General features: G+C 51.3%; 2 protein-coding genes across 5 annotated transcripts in view; one reads left to right on the top strand and one right to left on the bottom strand.

The window, feature by feature from the left end:
• Positions 1 to 245: 245 nt before the first annotated feature.
• Positions 246 to 15,970, bottom strand: CIMIP3 (ciliary microtubule inner protein 3). Of its 4 annotated transcripts, none has more exons than XM_090282409.1 (2): positions 15,718 to 15,970; positions 246 to 705 (listed from the first exon to the last, which is right to left on the bottom strand). In XM_090282409.1, exons 1-2 carry the CDS (start codon positions 15,910 to 15,912, stop codon positions 385 to 387), a joined length of 516 nt encoding a protein of 171 aa, XP_090138535.1. In that variant the 5' UTR covers positions 15,913 to 15,970; the 3' UTR covers positions 246 to 384. The 4 variants fall into 4 exon arrangements, 3 of the variants coding, with proteins under 3 accessions (XP_090138535.1, XP_090138533.1, XP_090138534.1); XM_090282407.1 differs by lacking the exon at positions 15,718 to 15,970 and adding an exon at positions 5,182 to 5,253; XM_090282408.1 differs by lacking the exon at positions 15,718 to 15,970 and adding an exon at positions 1,416 to 1,468.
• Positions 15,725 to 18,045, top strand: part of CUNH6orf132 (chromosome unknown C6orf132 homolog) — a 28,445-nt gene continuing 26,124 nt past the window's right edge. Inside the window, exon 1 of the mRNA XM_090282405.1 lies at positions 15,725 to 16,055. Within this exon, the coding sequence (XP_090138531.1) occupies positions 15,911 to 16,055 (145 nt within the window). The 5' untranslated portion in view covers positions 15,725 to 15,910. The remainder of the gene's footprint in view (positions 16,056 to 18,045) is intronic.

The following is an 18,045-nucleotide window of genomic DNA, read 5'->3' as shown; positions in this document are numbered from 1 at the left end:
GGTCAGCTGATGTACCTCTTTCTTGTCTTTGGAGGGGCTGCCCAGCTGGGACCAGGGGGAGGGTATGACCAGCATGGGCTGTGCTTGGGTCTTAGGGTCTGAAGGGGAGGAGGGGTTCCTCTCGGGGTGAAGAGACTAAGAATCAAGTCCTTCTAAGTCTGCAGGCCCCTCTGGAGGCAATCTTGCTGTAAAACACCCCTATAGCCCCAGTTTACCCATTTACAGTCACCCATTCAGTTGCCAGGGAAAGGAAGAACAAACTTTAATTGCTGTCAAGGAGAGAGACTGCCCTCTACTAGTGTTGACAGTGGAATGGCACAGCTGTCCTAGCCCAGGGGTCACGGGGGTAGAGGGGGCAGGCAGGGGCTTCTGGCTGGCACAGGACTAAGAATGCCACAAAATCATGTTAGCAGGAGGCACGTCAAAGCGCTTGCGGGTATGGTCAGTGTCCCGGTGGTACAGGTAGCCACAAGTAGGCTTCTGCAAGGTGTAGAAAGGGCTCAGGGAGTTGGAGTACTGGGAGGTGTAGAAATTGAACCTGAGCTTGTCCGAGTTCTGGCCCCTGGCAGCCACCACCACTGGCACGTAAGCTGCGGCCAGAGTCTGCTCACGATCCTGCTTCCACGGCCGGAACAGGGGAGCCTTCGTCCTTTTGCCTGATGGTGTCTTTGGCCCATAGCTGGGTACTGAGGGTTTCTGTGTATCCTGGGAGGAAGAAAAGAAGGGGAGAGCTGGGGTATTGGACACCAGGACTTCAACTGCTGGGGCCAGTTGCAGGAGGGGGACGTAAGGGGCCGCTGATCAGAAGCCCCAGAGCCACCCAGAAGCACAGCTCTGCTAGCTATGGAGCCAGACACCTCCAGGCAGAACCTTCAAGATTCATTGACCTGGTCTCTGCCATTCAAACCTCCACCTGCTTCTCAGGGGCCCCTGTGAACTCAGAGGCGGGGAGCCTGGGGTCATCTTCAAACACCCTTATCTACCATCCTCCCACATCCGCTGCAGCTGTCAGTGCCCTCCTTCTCTCCTCTGCCCACCTCTCCCTGCCCTCTGCCACCACACCAGTCAAGCACCCCTCCTCTCTCCTGCAGGGTGACCCTGGCTTTCTACCTGCCTTCCTGCCTCCCAATTGCCTTGCTTTTCATGAATGGCCAGATTGTGTGGCTCTGCTCCTCAAAATCTTCTTCGGTCTCTACTACCTAGAAAAAAAAGCCCAAGGCCCCCAGCCTGGAAGGTGAGACCTTTAAGGATGGGGTTCCCCACAACCTACATCCCAGCCTCGCCATCTATTGTGTCAATACCTATTATGCCCCAGTTGTTTGTCCTTCCAGCCTTCCAGGCCTTTGCTCAGGTGGTCTCCCCAGCCTGGCGCACCCTCCCCCATCCATCAGGGAAATTCCGTCTCTCCCTCTCACCCTTATCCTTGACATAACAGCCTCCAAGATTCCATTCCTTCTTCTACTCAAGACCAAAGTATTTATGAGCACACAATAAACACTGGTTCACGTGACCTGAATTCTAATAAGGGGTGCTCCCCTTGTAACCAGCCAGCGGGCCTGTTCTATTTTAGAACATCTCTCATTGTTAAGTGTCCGCTACAGCAATGCCTGCTCTCTGTGAGCGCCACAGCTGCGTGGTCAGTGTGGAGGGCGACCCCTCTAGGGGCTCCTGTTGCCACATCTGTCACATTGTACTGACACTTCTTCCTTTCTCTGTCATCACCCTCCTTGACTGTCCTTTGACTTCGAAGCCCCACAGTCTTCCAGGTGCTGAGTGCCCGTGTCACCAGGGACCTCCAGAGCCCACAGGATGCGATGCCCATGTGTCAGGTTGCCTCTGCCCGCTTCTCCAGCTACAGCGCTCAGGGGACCCATCTCCTCTCTATGGGGATGGGATGCAGCCCCTGGGGAAACTGGAAGCAACACCCAACCCCCACCACTTTACAAAAGAAATCCCTGGTACTCCTGTCATAATGTACACTCCTTTGCATTTAATTTACAAACTATTTGCACAATTCAAACATGCCCAGGACTTTCCTCAAGGCAGTCTTTACTCCTGTATATTTCTACTCAGGAGCCTATTATATGTGCCCCAGATTTGCATTTCAGAATTCTTCCCATCCTTTTAAGGCTCCGATGCTGCAGCCGCTGACCCCCTCTCACTTCCTCTGCACTTCGGGCACCCCTGTTGGGATGGGACCCTTTGCTGGGCTGGGATGAGGGTCAAGTGCATTGATTTTGAGGAGGTGCTCATTCTCACAGTCGTGCCAGGGCACAGGGAGGGCTTCCTTACATTGGGTACCCTGGGTGCTGTGCTTGCTGCATCCTGTTCCCAAATCATGGTCCTTCGGGCTCCTTCCAATGTTCCAATAAGCCTGCAAATTGCTTCCAGGGGTCAGGACCACATCCTAGTCATCTCTGTGTCCCGGGAGCCTAACCCAGTGCTGGCACACAGCCACGCTGGAGAGGGGCAGGAACAAGCAGTCAGCAGCCTTTCAGACTCTTCCAGGCTCAGCCCTGGGACTCAGGATTACAAGCAGAGGGGCAAGCACCGGAAAAGAACCAGGAAGATGGTCATCAACCATCTTTTTACACCAGTGGTTGTGAGCATAGTACCGAAGTAAGTGGATTAACTCTTCTAGTCCTCACACTAACCGTTTAAGAAAAGTACTATTATTAATCCCATTTATAGTTGAGAAAATGAAGTAAGGAAGTTGCTACATGTTCAGGGTCACGTGGCTGGTAAAAAGCCAGGCTGGCATTTGAACCCAGGCCTGGCTGACCCCAGGGTCCACACCCTATCCTCCACGATGCATACTGTGTCCACTACACTGTGGGACAGGGTCTATCAAGCCATTCCTGCCCTTGTTCCATCGTCAACTCACTGAGCTCCTGCCAGATGTGCTGGGTGGCAGGTGAGCCACCAAGCCTGCTGTCCACAACCCCCAGGCTCGCTAGCTGCCAGGCAGCCAGATTACCCAGTTTGGCTAGAACACTAAGGTTTTGAATGTTGGATTTTGGTTCTGGGTTCTTGGACCCTGCATGGACAGAACGATGCACTGAGAAGTGTGAGGTTATACTATGAATTTCAGTCTCTCACCAGACCTGAGGATATGACAAAGGTTGCTCCATCCATCCATCCATCCATTCATTCAGAACTATCCCTCTTGTACGCCAGCTTCTGGGGGTGCAAGTAACAAAGACATCGCCAGTGTGGACACAAACACACAGATGAAGCCTGTAGAGCAGCACTCTCAGCACCATTCACATTTTGTGCTGGATGATTCTTTATTTATTTTTTATCCTCACCCAAGGATACCTTTCTTTTTTTCATTGCTTTTAGATAGAAAGGAGGGGGGAGGGGACAGAAGAAGGGAGAGAGAGAAACATCAGTTGATGGCCTCCCATATGCACCCAGACCAGGCATCAAACCACAACCTAGGTACTCATATGTGCTCTAACCTGGAATTGAACTTGCAACCCTTCATTTACAGGATGACACTCCAACCAACTGAGCCACACCAGCCAAGGCTGGGCTGGATGATTCTTTGTGGGGGGCGCTGTCCTATGCATTGCAGGATGGTTAGCAGTATCCCTGGCCTCCATTCATTCTTCCCACCTCCCGGTTGTGACAGATGAAAATGGCCCTCATCATTGCTAATGAAAATCATTGCTATCGCCTCCATGACAATCTCTTTATCCACAGTGTTGCGGCTGACAGCCTGGCGCAAAAATATCTTCCCTTTCCTGAACCACTTCTGTTAAGCATGACTCTGAGAATGCAGGGTTCTGGTCCTCCAGACACTGTAGAAGAACTCAGCCTGTGGCCATAGAGACGAGGGAACTGCAGACACCTCAGCCTGCACCCACACCTGCTCCCCAGCCCACCCTTCAGTCTTGGCCACTTGAACCTTGCATCTTGGGCTTGGGAGGCTGGTATCAGGGGTAACAGAGGCAGATGCTTTTAGAACCGTTGGGGATATTACCAGAGACCCCAAAGAAGGAAGGGCGACACTCTTTGCTAACAGAGTTGAGCATCTATCAAGTGCCAGGTACTAACCACTCGGTCCTGCCAAAGATCCTGGGAGCCATTTCAGATGTCACTCCCAGTTTCAAATGCAGAGACTAAAGCCCAGAGAGTCTGAGTTCATGCAGGTAGTGAGGTGGTGTGTGAGAACTTGCAGAAGTCCACGACTAGTGACTAGTTAACACGGGAACCAGGAAGTGAACTCCGTCCTCTCTCTGTCCCAGCTCAGACCCTGGGTCCACCAGTCAGTTAGGTCCCAGCTGTTGCTGCTGCAGCACTCAGGACCCTGAGGGTGGGGGGCACTCAGGGTCCCAGGCACATATAGAAATGAGTCCCTCACAGAAACTGGATCAGAGGGATGGTCTCCAGAATGAGGAAGAAGAAGAGAAAAAGGAGGAAGAAAGAAAGGAGGAAGAGAAGACACTGGACAAGGGAGAGGAGGAGGAGGGGAGGGAAGCCCAGGGAGCCTCAGGCTTGCCCTTGTCCCTCCAGAGGCCTAGGGAGGATCCAAGTGACTAACCTCAAAGGGCTGAGAACACCCCATCCCCTCCCAGGGCCAGCACAGATAGCTTTGGAAGCGGGTGCGGCCAGACTGCATACTTTCTAGGTTAACATCTGGTTTCATTTAACCATCTCTTCCCCAATCAGTTCCTCCCCGTCAAGTGCATGTATGTGTGTGTGTGTGTGTGTGTGTGTGTATGTGTGTGACTTTTTAGAAAAGTGGTTCACAACTTGGGCTTATTTTTCCCTCGGGGGCCATTTGGCAACCCTGGAGACATTTTTGGTTGTTCCAATGGCAGGATGCTGTTGGCGCCTAGTGGGCCGAGGCCAGGGATGCTGCTAAACCTACCCCAGTGCACAGACAGCCCCACATGAAGATCAGCAAACAATGTAATAGTGCCAAGATGGAGAAACTCTGGTTTAGAGGTTTGAGTAAGCCCCCTCGTCCCTACCTGCTTCCTGCAGCCCTGGCTTAAGCCTCCCATTCCACAGGAAACAATAACACTTAAAGGGCAAGTAGAGGGTCCCACCAGCCCCTTCCCTTCCTATTTCAGTTGGGGTTCGAGCTAGAGCCAAAAGAAGGAAGCCAAGTAGAGCTCCTTCCATGCCGTGCACCCCCACAGGCAGAACCCAGCAGGCCTTTTAGATACTCACATGTATGCGTTTGTCCCTCATACCAGGGCTTAGAATGGGGAAGAGAATGACTCACGAGTGGAGCTTTCTAGGGGAGAGCTGGAAGACCTCATATGTGACATTATTACAGGTCTTCTGGGAAGACACTCTGTCCTCTCAAATACCCCAGGCCCCCAGGCATGTCCACCGGCCTGACCCATGCCTGACATTCCACCATCCGCACCTCAGTCTGGTAGAAGGCCTCCTCCCTGTTGAAATGCAAATCGCATGGGGTGGGGCATCTGGCTAAGTGTCAGGGGCATCTGGTTCTGTGGAACGTGCCTGGGCCTTGGAGGGGGAGCTCAAGGCCTGACTGCCCTTACAGGTCAGGCAACCTTGGCCAAGTGGCTGAACCTCTTTGAGCTTCAGTTGCTTCATTTGCAAAATGGGGATAATAAGGCTGTTATCTACTTCATCAGCTTGATGTGGGGGTACTATGCTTGTGGGAACTGTGCAAGCACAGTGCAAATGGTAGTTATTATCAGCCTGGTTCTGAGCACACTCTTCTGAACCTTTATGAGAGTACGTTTGCCTGCGCTGGGCACAGAGGGGTTCGGAAAGGCTTAGATGAGGTGGGGGCAGGTGGGGCCTCACCTCCTCATGAGGTTGTGTGGCTTGGGGGCCTGGAGTTCAAAGTCCAGCTCCACCACCCACTAGGTACCTAATGTTTTGATATTTATAATACGCTGCACCTCAGTTTTCCCACCTGAAAAGTGGAAATAACTAGAGAATCTATCTTATACGGATTTAATGAGATATTTGATATATATAAAGTGCCTAGACCTCTCATGCACTCTAAACTTTAGCTATGAGAAAGGGTAATGCAAACTAAGAGTCCAGGAAGTGTCTTGGGGAAGTGAAGGGACAGAAGCACCAGAGGAGTTGAATGGTGGCCCACTTCCTGCCCCCCACCAGGTCCTACAGTCAGGGAAAAAGAGTCAGGCAGTGAGACTGCCCCCAAGCATTTGTGAGAGGCCCCCAGCTCCCAGCTACACAGGTGAGCCAAGCTGGGGCCTTCATACTCTTTCCTGCCAATCAGACTTCTTGTGACCTTGGGCTGCCCTAATCTAGCCCTGTGATGTCATCCCACCTGGTTCATCCTTGACCAGGGCCTTCCTTGGTGGTGAGATGGAACTTCCGGTAGCAGGGGCTCCAGGGCTCCCTGGGTCTCTTGGGAGGCTACTGGGAGTGCCAAGGTGGGGAGAACTGGTATGAGCAGTGACATTGTGATGCCTCTTTGACAACACAATTCCTTCTGTCTTCCTGAGGAGACATGAGGGTAGGGCTGGGAGCTGAGGTTTCAAGGCCTGAAAGGGTCTTTCTTTTAAGCTTGACACTGACCCACTCTGCAATTCCCTCTTCCCATAATCTCACAGGACCCCTGAACTGTGGGTAGCGGGGCAAGCGGAGAGAGGAGAAAATCATCCTAGTGATCTAGGTACCTCCAGAAATCCTGATTCCCCCAGGCACCCAGCATGTCTTCAGTGACCACTGGCAGGGAGGAAACGTACCCAGCCAACTCACCATTCTCTTTCCTTCTCTCTTTCTACCTGTCCTCCAAATTACAGAGACAATGGATGGGTGGGTGGATGAGCGCAAGGGAGGGAGAGTGCATGGGCTAAGTGTGGGTAGGTGGGTAGATGGTAGATGGGTGGTCCCTCCTGATCTGAGCCCCGCTCACCTTTTCAGCCTCATCTCTTGCTGTCTTTTCTCCATGCAGTAGCTAATTTCTTAAACACAACCTTGTCTTGCCCCTCTGAGCCTTTGCATATGCTGTTCCCTCTCCAGAACCACTTCAAATAGGGAGTCAGGAGAGGCAGGGATGGATGGGTAGATGGGTGGACAGGTTGCTGGGTGGGTTGGCTGTGAGTAGATGGGTAGATGGTCAGTAAATGGATAGTAAATGGGATTGCAGACACAGGAGTCAGACTCTTTGAGCTTGGATCCTGGAACTAATATTTTGCTAGTTGTGTAAACTTGGGAAGCAATTGACCTCTCTGTACTTCTGTTTGTTCATGTGTAAAATGAGTGGACTAAAGGTCCCCACTTAATCTAGTTGGACAAGCACTTAGGACAGTGTCTGGCACAGAGTACACACACAATAAATATTAGCTATTATCATGTATGGATGGGTAACTGGATTGATGGGGGATTGCTGAATGGGCTTCCCTGTCCCCAACTTCAAAATCCAGATATCACCGCCCTTCCTAGGGTACCATCTCCCAACACCAGACTTGGTGGGCATCTCTCAGGAATGTGTCAGAAATCCCACATGTAGAGATACCTGGGCTTCTTCTTGGGATTGAGGGCTGAGGGCTGGGGCGGGGGGCAGGGGGAGGACCAAGGGAGGGAAACAGCAAGCTGGTGACTTCCTGGCCTTCACGACAATGGCGTGGGCTGGGTTCAGCACTTGTTTCCTTCCTGGCACTGTGTTAGCCCTGACTACTGGTTATGGGGTGGACTTCGGGGCCCGCAGGCAGGTTGGGAGTTGAGGTGTTGATGAACTTGTGCACTGTGCTCAGATCTCACGCCCTGATGGTAATGACCCCTAATTTCTGAGGAGACTAGGAGGGACCAGGATGGGAGGCTGGCAGGGAGGAGGGAGGAGGAGGAAGAGGAACATCAGGCAGGGCTTGCCCTGCCAGAGCCTCTGATATGGGATGTGCAAGGCTCTGGGCGATAATATCTTGCTTGGGACAGGGAAGGGTGGGAGCATGGTACCTGGGCGCAGTAGCCAGCATCTCTGGCTTTGGGGAAAGTGGCTTGGGTCCCAGTCCAGGGCCTGATGGAGCTGTAGGAAGGAACCCAGGAGGCTGCGGCAAGGGATGTTTGGGGGAATAGGGCACCATGACTTAGCCTAAGAGGGGTTGAAGTGCTGGGCTGGTTACTAAGAGTCCTGGGTGACATGAGATAAGTCCCAACCCATCTCTGAGCCTCAGTTTCCTTATGTGTACAATGAGAATGTTGAACGTTCAAAGGAGGAGGGGGGATTAAATCACTTCCTGAGGACTTCAGGCAGGGATTCCCCCCCACCCCGCCCCCCCGACTGATCATAGGACTGGGCCCTGCCAGGAGTGTCGCCATCCCAGGCTGTGTCACCCTCACTCTGGGAACCACAACAAGGGGCAGTGGCTTGGGAGAGCTCCTTTAGGAAGGCCCGGCTAGTTGAGCCTTGTGTGTCTTATTTCATATGTAAATCACGGAAGGTTAAGATCATGGCCTCTGGACCCACTCTGCCTGGGTTTGGATCCCAGCTCTTCTTCATAAAGCGTTAACTTCTCGGTGCCTAAATTCATAATCTGCAAAATGAGGCAGATAAAAAAATTTCCCTGGAATGCTCATTGTGAGGACTACAGGAGTTTAGAGCAGTGTTTGCTGCCAGGTAAGTGCTATGAGGCATGTTGTTATTATTTCTAAACCTCAAAAGACATTGCTTCATTCGTGCATCCTGGAAATCCCCCTTTTTCTGACTTCTCTGCCAGAGTCCTGGCATTGACCTAATTTTATTTGTCATTAAAGTTCCTGGAAGGTAAGAACTGTGATCTGTACCCACAGTGCCCAGTGGGTGTTTGGGAAGGATGAGGACAGTTAGTGAGACTCAGGGCTGGCTTGGCTCCCAGGAGGATCCACTGACCAACCCCACACCTTGCCACACACGCAGCTTCCACCTCTCCTACCCTTTCTGCTATTGAGGTGCAAGCAGATGGTTTTAAGTGTCCTGCTACTGCCTTGCTCTAAGTAGGCCGAGTAACTTGAACATTCTCTTCACCCTGCCTTACTTACTGTGTGATTTGGACAAATTAATTAACCTCTCTGATCCTTATTTATTTTTGTTGGACCTCACATACAGGAAGCTGAGTTATTCATACATCTTCATTCACAGTGCATGAGGGCCTCTTCTCTTATTGTATTAATTTTCCCCCTTTATCTCGTCTCCAACCACATTCCCCACCCACCCCAGCCAAAGGCAACCATTCTCATGTGCTTAATTAGTGTCTTCATGTTTATATGTGTTCTTGCAAAATATACATATTGTTGTTTTGTATGCAGGTCATTTTTTATTTTCGTAAGTGGCATTGTGTGTTTTAGATCTCATTCTGTTTACTTTGATTGCTCCCTACTGTTTTAAGTGCATCTGTGTTTTTCTATGAGCATCTAGTTCCTTGCTTGCAGTTACTGTGTGGTTCACCGAATGCGTTCACCACACTTTCTGCATCTGCTCCTCCAGGGATGGACCCCCAGGTGCCTCCAATTTCTCATCCCCACAAACAGCACAGCAATGACATCACATCCATACCCTGCTGTGAACCTGGGTGAAAGCATATTCCCAAGAGCAGGACTGATTGGCTGTAGAGCATGAGTAAACATCATATGGAGTCTTTTTTCCTCCATCCATAAAATGGGTGCCTTGCACCCTCCCTGGTGGGGCTGACTTGACAGTAGTGGGTTAATACATGCAATCCACTCGGACCCGTGTCTGACACAGAAAGCTGCTCAGTGAATGGTAGATGTGGCTGCTTTTCTTTCCAGGTCTCAAGGAGAGAGACAGAGAAATAAGCCCAACATAGGATGAGTTGCGTAGAAATGCTTCCAGGGCTCAAGGTCCCAGTTCAAGAGGTGGTCTCCAAATTACATGGGGAGCATGTGGGGCGCTGCTCTTCCCTAGAGGATCTTGAGTGTTCAAAGCTCCCACAGCCCCAGTGCAGGGCCTGGTTTAGAGGAGGTGGCTGGGCCCAGGACATGCCATTGCATCATCCCATTTCTCACCACTTCCCCCAAAACCAGAAGTAGCCTCATCACACCAGAGGTGCCAGATGTTTGTTGTTCTGCCTCTGCTCTGCCAGCCAACTAGCTTTTTAACCAGATGTGAAAACACACGAGGCGTTGGATCCCACCAATCAGCATGCATGTAAAGAGACTGAGGCTCAGGAAGGCTCCGTGCTTTCACAGGAGGTAAGTGGCGGAAGGGGCACAAAAATCCACATCTCTAGGTTCCTCCTCCAGTGTGCTTTCAAAAAAAAAAAAGGAAGATAAGCTCCATGTTAAACTATGTTATTATTTGTAGAGTTTAAGTTAAAACAGGTGATCTCCCAACAGAGCAGATTACTAAAAAGTAAAGATCCCCACAAGGTGGCCTGGCATTTCAACAGAACCTTTTCCACTGTCTGTTTCCTTCCTTTCCCTGCCCATTCACAGGAACACTTCAAATGTTTATAGTTGCAACCTCCGTAGAATTTTGGTTTTCATATATAACATTTCTTTTTAAAAAAACACATATGTGTTATTTCAGATTGTAGAATGTGTTTTATAATGGGATGTTTTTGCCTGGCCATCAAGGTGACCTTGTGGATACCTGTACCCCCTGTCTCCTGGGCCCTGGTTCAATTATCCTTCTTGAGGAACTCTGTTGAATTGGCTCCGCGCTTTCTGCAGCCTCTCCTGGCCTCTGTTCTGTCTTTGCACTCTCTGTTTAGCATCTCCATGCCCAAGGTCAGGGTAGAGAAAGGGGACAGGAACATGCAAGTGCTGAGTTCCTACCAGGAGTCAGACTCTCTGCTGGGTACTTTAACCCACTATTTTGCTGAATCTCATAACAACCTTCCATTAATAGCCCCTGTTTTACTGATGAGCAAACTGAGGCTCAGAAAGGTGGTAACTCAACCAAGGTCACACCCTTGCTAAGCAGCCTAGTCAGAACTGAAACCTATTCCCCAGCAAGGACCTTTCCCCGTCTGTCATGGTTCCATCAACAGAATCCATGGTTACAAAGGGAAATGAGTCTCTCCCCAGGGCTGGACCTTGGATCCCCACACTCTCAGGCACCAGGTAATGACTTCCCTGGATGTAGGAATCCACACTAACCAGATTTCTTCAGCTCAGAGGAAATGCCAAGGCAGGGGGGTTGGAGCCCACCCTCCCTGCAGGCCAAAAGAAACAGCTCAGGAGCTGGTCTGGCATCAGGTGTCTCCGGCCTGGAACAGGAAGCTGGACAAGATGACCTGCAGCTCAGTAACCTTTGGGAGCTGGGCTGACTTTTGCCTAAGGAGAGCTAGCTGCAGTGACCTGGGTGGATAAAGGAGACTCTCAGGACTTCTCAGCCGGTGCTTCTCCAACTCAGGGTGCACCCTCTCAGGCAGGAGCACTTTGCTTTGTTGGAGAAGAGACCACAAACTTGACAGAGGCCTGAGTTTCTGGAGAGACTGCCACTTCCCTGCCCCAATCCCACCCCCACATTCCAGAACTGGCCAGTAATGTCGGCTCTTGGAGGTTACTGAGTAATTGCCGAGCAGGGGTTTAATTACAGGATTGGGCTTTGGGCTGTTTCGAGGGGAGCCTGTTATTTGGCTGTTTCTTTCCTAGGGGAGCAGGTGCGAGGTGTTGATATTAGATGGAGTGAGGGCCAAGCAGCAACAGGACAGGGTGCTGAGTGGGACAGGGAAATAGGCCCCAACCCTGCCCCAGGGAACTGGGCCTCAAAAGCTGCCAGGCTGACAGGCTGCAACTTCAACCGGCAGTTGGGGGGGCACTGCTCACCTCTGAACCCAGGCTTTCCAGAGACTCCCAGAGCCCCGCCACCATGGGAATGAAACTGGGGTGAAATGGGGTGTAAGGCCAGGGAGGGCCCTGACATCCAGCCGGCGCCTCATGCCCTTCTGGTGCTCAGATATCACCCTGGTTTCCCCTTTTCCTTCTGTCCCCAAAAGCAAGAGGATCTCAAGTGTGGAGAAATAAACAAACCCTTAAGGAGTGCCCTTGTCGCAGCATTTCCCATCCATTAGCTTATTTAACTTCAGCACAACCCAGGAGGGGAGCTCCCACGCCACAGCTGAGGAAACTGCCTCAGAGGTTGTTTTGTTTTACTTTTCCTCATACATGCAAGCTGTTTACTCTCCTTTCTTCCTAAGAAATGTCCCACAAACAACTCTGCCCTTTCTGTTTCTGCCACTAGCACACATCTCCTCCTGCTTATATCTCTTAACCACCTGATAACCCAATCAACCAATGAGTTAAGTCCCTTCCCTTAGCCCCTCAGCCTGCACTTTCTCCCTCCCATCCATCCATCCTTCATCCAGGTCTTAGAGGAACATCCTTCAAACCCAGCTGTTACTGGTCACCCTTGCAGCCAGAGCTTCTCCTGAATCATGTGGGGATCTTGTTAAAACAAAGATCCTCTGCTGGCTACCTTAACACATCAGCTCATTGAAACTCATAATGACCTTAAATTAATAGCCTGTTTAACAGATGAACAAACTGAGGCTCAGAGAGGTTGCCCAATGTCTGGGATGGGGCCAGAGTGTCTACAGTTCCACTACGATCCCAGGTGATGCAAATGCTACTGCTCTATGGACCACATTTCTAGACTAAACACTTATCCCTAGTTATTTTTCTTTATTTAAAAAAAAATCCTCACCCAAGGATGTGTTTATTGATTTTACAGAGGGAGGAAGGGAGGGGGAGAGAGAGAGAGAGAGAGAGAGAGAGAGAGAGAGAGAGAGAGAGAGAGAGAGAGAAACATCAGTTGGATGCCTCCCATATGTGCCTTGCAGACCTGAAACCTTTTTTGGTGTATAGGACAACGCTCCAACCAACTAAGCTACCTGACCAGGGTTCTTTAATTTTTAAATAGGAATTATATGTTTGGAAATTTAAAAATATAAAAAAGCATTCAGTGAAAATTCTCCCTCCCATGCCTATCCCCCCATTTGCCCAGTTCCCACCTCTTCCACCCCCCCCCCCCCAGTAAACACTTCTTTTCATTTCTTATGGATCTTTCCAAAGTGTCTCTGTGCCAATACCAACAAGTAAGGTCATACTTATCCTGCCCCAAATGGTAGCGTACTATACACACCATTTTGTCAAGTTTATCAGTTTATCTTGAAGATAACTGGACACAGTCAGCTGACTCATTCCTTTTTAGAGTTACATTGTTATTCCAAATGTGTGAATGTGCCATAATTTATTTAATCAGTCATCTCCAGGTGGACAATTTGAGTTGTTTATGATCTTTCCAGCTGAATTTTTTAAGCCTTTCCACTCTGGCCAACCTTGCAGGGGCCTCCCTCCTATTCCCCACTTCCGGGCTCCACTACCCTGAGCCCCCACAGAGGCATTCACGCTGGCTGCACGCCCTCCCTGGGTCCTCCAGGCACTCTGATTGCTCCTCCTCTGAGTCTCTAACCCAGTGTTAGTCTTCTCCTTTTCATTACCTCCCCGCTCTTAACCTCTCCAAAAAGACTAAAGCACCTTGAACTCAGAAAGCATGCCCTTGATTTCTCTGGATCCTTCACAGCCCTGAGCTGGGCACACAGCAGTCCTCAAGAATATTGGTTATATAGCGGAAGTTGCATAGGAATGGAGCCGCTCAGTGAGGGCTCTGCTGGGGCTTTTTCTGGATGTAATAACCCAGGAGCTACCGAAGGTGGGAGGGACCTCATATCTCAGAGGTCTCAAAGAAAGAAGCCCTTGTCTTATGCCTGAGTGTCTAGAGCACTCGGGTGGGCTGTGAGGGTGTCCAGGGCATGATGGGGCATCTGGGGTTCTCTTGTGCCCTTCCTGGGTAGACAGTGGGAGGAACCATGAGGTGGAGATAGGAGAGCAGAGGGATGGATGGCATGGGTATGTGTGCATGCCCTAGAATGAGCTCCTTCCCTTCTCTATTAACATCCTTGTCATCCTTCACTGGCCAGCTCAAGTCTCAATTCTTCCAAGAAGCCTTCCTGGACTTCTCCAGCCCACACTGACCTCCCTTCCTCTGCATTCCCACTGTGTATATTAGTGACAGCAATCTCTATTCTGCACTTAGTCATCGTGGCCTGCCACCTTGAATCATGTAAAACCTAATCTCCCTAATGAGACCCCAACATCCTCTATGGTAGAAATGAGACTTCTCTAATTCTCTATATCCCCGCATACCCCGAACACTCAGCACAGCAGTGGGCAACTGGGAGAGCCTCCACAGACACCCCTTGAATGAATGGGAATTAGTTCCAGGAGTGCTGTGGTGGTGGGTGGGGTGGGACAGGGTTGGCCACAGGCATATCTCCAACCAAAAACATTTTGGGAACACCTCACAGCCACAGTCTCCAAAGACTGTGTGTCCATTGATGCTGGAGCAAGTCAAGGGGACTTTTCAAGAATGTCACTGTCACAAAAAAGAAACAAAGCATGGAGTTGTGCTAAATTAAGAGATTAAAGGGACATGACAAGCAAATGCAATGTGTGAGTGTCGATTAGACTGTGAATTAAAAAAATGAAAATGACCTTTTGGGAGATGATAATAGTGTCTCATGGTTAAATTTGAGTGTGATGACTGTTCTGTCGTCACTTAGGAGGATGTCCCTATTCTTAGGCAATGGAAACTGAAGTATCGGTTGGTGTGGGGAGATGTGCTATGATATCCACAACTTTTAACCTTCAGCAAAATAAAAGAACAAGTGTGTGTGCAGAGGGTGAGAGAGAGAAAGAGGGGGAGATGCCAATGTGGCAGCATGTTAACAAGGGGTAAATCCAGGAGGAAGGAATACAGGTGGTCATTTTACTGGTCTTTCAAATCCTTCAAAACGAAAAGTTGCGGAGGAAATGCCTTTGGTACAAGGAGGGTTATGATTCCAACTGCCTGGGAGAGAGCGAAGGGGAACTGCAGCAGGGCTGCTGCTCTGGGAGCTCAGCTGCCAGAACAGCACCTATGATCCGATCCCTGACGGATCACCAGCCCCCCGCCTTCCACTCCTGCTGCCCACAAAGCACCAAAATCTAACGCTGGACCTAACTTTGCCCCTTCAGCATCTTTCACACCATCCCCCAAGATCTTCATGTGACCTTCCCCAGTGGACAATCACCCCCTGCCTTAATTAAGATGGTACCCCATGCACCTCATTTCCCTGGAGAGTGAACCCAACCTTAAGTGGGATGGACCCACCTTGAGTTTTTAAAAATTATATTCACAACTTTACAGAAAAATAAAAATTGGCATACAAAAAAAAAAAGCCAAGATTTAGTCATCCTACATTCTCTTTGGAGCTCTGTCAATGAAGATATTTTCTACCTTTGTCATTCAGGTTGGGATGCTAGTCTATTGCTCCCCTACACCACCCCCCGAGGGGGGCCTCATTTTTTTCCCTTAGAAGCATTTCGTTATATCGTTTGAAGGCTAGTGGCCCACATTTTCGAGCGCTTGTAGAGCCCCTCAGCTGGCTTTAGCTAGCCGTCTCCCCAGTGTTGGGCACAGAGCCGTTTCCAAAGTTCCCATACTGGCCTGGTCATGACTCTCCTTAGAAGCAAGGGACTTGCCCGCTTCCTCCCTTCCCCAGGGAGAACCGGGTGAAGGAAGAGGGCCAGGCGGAGACCTGGGGGTGGGGTGGGTGGGCCTCTTCTTCCAGGCGGGGCGTGGGCCGGGCGAGGTCCCCAGCCCACTGGGCCGTGCCAACAATGGCCTGTTGCAGACGGAGGCGGGCAGGAATGCGGCCGGGGGAGTTGGGCGGCCGCGGGGCGGGGCCCCTTCCAGCCACAGCCTCTTACCTGTCCAGGTAGCTCGCATTTCCAGGCGAGCGGCGGAGTCCGCACCACCTGTCGCCCGACGCGCGGGCGGGGAGGACTGCGGGGAGCATGGCCTGGTAGAGCGCCCTGGGGAGACGGTGCGGGGTTCAGTGCGGGGCAGGGCAGGGCGACCGAGGGACGGCCCTTCCTCAGTGCCCGCGCGGCCTGCGGCAGCATGAAAAAGAACCAGACGGTGCAGGGCACCTTCAGCAAAATCTTTGGCAAGAAGCATGCCAACCCCAACACCACCTCCCTCTACGCGACCAATCCCCCCTGGATTTTCACCCAAGAGGCCCGGGAGGAGGGGACCAGGAACTTCGGTAAGTGCGCCGGGGGAACAGGGGTGGCGGCCGATGGCGCTCCCCACTCCCGGGCTCCAGGCTGTCGGCGGGGCGCGGGGTGGAGGGGAAGGGACGCGTCGGAACCTGCGAACCGGCCTGGAAGGAGCTGCCGAGAAGGGGAGGCGGCGCCGCGGGGTGTCTCGGGAAAGGGCTGTGGGGGAACAGGGGTGCGCGAAGGAGGGACCCTCCCAGTGGCAGGGCGGAGACCCCTGTGGTGCGCATCGGATACTCGTCCCTCTTCCCAGGTGTTTCTGTTCCCTCCTGGCTGCAAGTTAGGGTTGCGTTGCCTGAAGGCTTCCTGGGGTTTGCAGTGGCCCCTCGTCCCCCTGCAATACTGTGGAGTCAGAAGTGCCCCCCACAACTGAGGGTTAGCGGTGTTCCTTTCAACCCTCACCCTTTCTGCTTTCTTTGTTCCCTCCAGAACCCCCTGCCCCCTCCCCCCGTTTCCCAGGGTCATAAGTAGGCAGAGAGGGGCGCCTATCTGATGGGCGCTCACACGTTTGGCTCTGCACAGGGAAGCCCAGGAAGTCAACAGGAGCCACTGCTAGCAGGGTACCAACCTGTGCAAGACACCGGCTCACTTATTGGGGCCTGGGTTGTCTATGTGCTCAGATCTAGAAGCCAGAGATTGGAGAGTGGAGGCCAGGGAAGCCCCTCCTGAATGTGAACCTGCCCCCTGGCGAATCTCTGCAAGCTTCTGAAAACACTCTGCCTGCCCAGCCCTGGGGCTCTGGCTGTAGGTCGCCTTATCACTGCCTCTTTCCGCATTTTGTGTTCTCTGTAACTGAGAGGAAACCAGGTGTGTAGGGAGATTGCCTGGACCAAGGGAGGGTCACCGTCAGTGCTTTAGCTCACCTTTCTTCATTGTCACCCCATTACCTTCATTGACCTTTATGGCCACTGTGCCCAGACCCACAGAGAATGTTAAAGCCTCAGCCCCTGCTGTTGGATTCAGTTCAGCACCTAGGTTGTCACCGTAGGGACATTAGCCACAAGGACAGGAGTAGGGCAAACAAGATATCGCCTCTCCCTGGCCCAAGGCTCCCAAACCAGTGGGTGAACAGTTAACCATATGCCATTTAGGCCTTTCCAAGGATTTGCTTTAAAAGATTAAGTACAGAAGGAGCAGAGAGGAGAGATGACCTCTGATTGCAACTAGCATTAGACCTGAGAGGGAAGAGCCTAGAGCATTTTGCAGAGCAAACAGCAGGAGCAAAGGCTAGGAGGGGCTGGGCCTTTTGGCCGCTCGGTTTAGAAACATACAAATACATGTGTGCAGCCAAGTATAACTCTCTGACCCAAACACCTCCCATTGCTGTGTAGCAAACATTTATTGATCCCCTTAGGTGCAAGGTACCATTCTAAAGTCCTCGCATTGTTGACTCATTGACTCCTCCTCTAGCCTATGACACAGGCACTAGTATTCCTGTTTCACAGATGAGGAGACTGAGCCACAGGGATGTTGAGCAACATGTCCAAGATCACACAGCTTTAAACGGCCAAGCCAAGATTTTCTTAAATGTATAATTTAATAATTTTAATAGATTTATAGACTTGTGCAACCTGGACCACAATTTGGTTTTAGAACATTTCCATTACCCCAATATCTCTCTCAGGAGGCAGAGCCAATATTTGAACACAGGGCATTGGGCTTCAGGGACCACACTTCTAGCCTGTTTACTGAATTGAGTTTTTGGTAGTTAATTCAAAGGTGAATATGACTTGAGAGGGCATCTTCCTGAGAACGCCACCCCCCACTTTTCTACATTTTTGCCTGCACTGAGCTGACTGCTGGTGGGGATCATTGCCCCTGGTGAGAGAAATGGGGGCATGGTGCCATCATCGCCAGCTGGCTGCTGCCTTCACCAGCCTGGGCAGAGCTGGAACCCAGGGGCAGCTCCTCCCATTCACGGGCTGGGTGGAGCCCCCAGCTGACTCAGCCTGGCTGCACCCTGCACATGGAGGGCTG

The sequence above is a fragment of the Furipterus horrens genome, unplaced genomic scaffold (assembly GCF_987537825.1).
Source record: "Furipterus horrens unplaced genomic scaffold, mFurHor1.1.pri manual_scaffold_6, whole genome shotgun sequence".
Taxonomy (NCBI): Eukaryota; Metazoa; Chordata; class Mammalia; order Chiroptera; family Furipteridae; genus Furipterus; species Furipterus horrens.
This window is presented reverse-complemented; position numbering and strand designations above follow the sequence as displayed.

Bases quoted from the DNA above. Each gene is read 5' to 3' on its own strand.
- CIMIP3 (XM_090282409.1), bottom strand. From the start codon at position 15,912: ATGCTGCCGCAGGCCGCGCGGGCACTGAGGAAGGGCCGTCCCTCGGTC. The intron at 706-15,717 runs GTAAGAGGCTGT...TCTTCCTCCCAG, and splicing joins AATGCGAGCTACCTGGACAG to GATACACAGAAACCCTCAGT.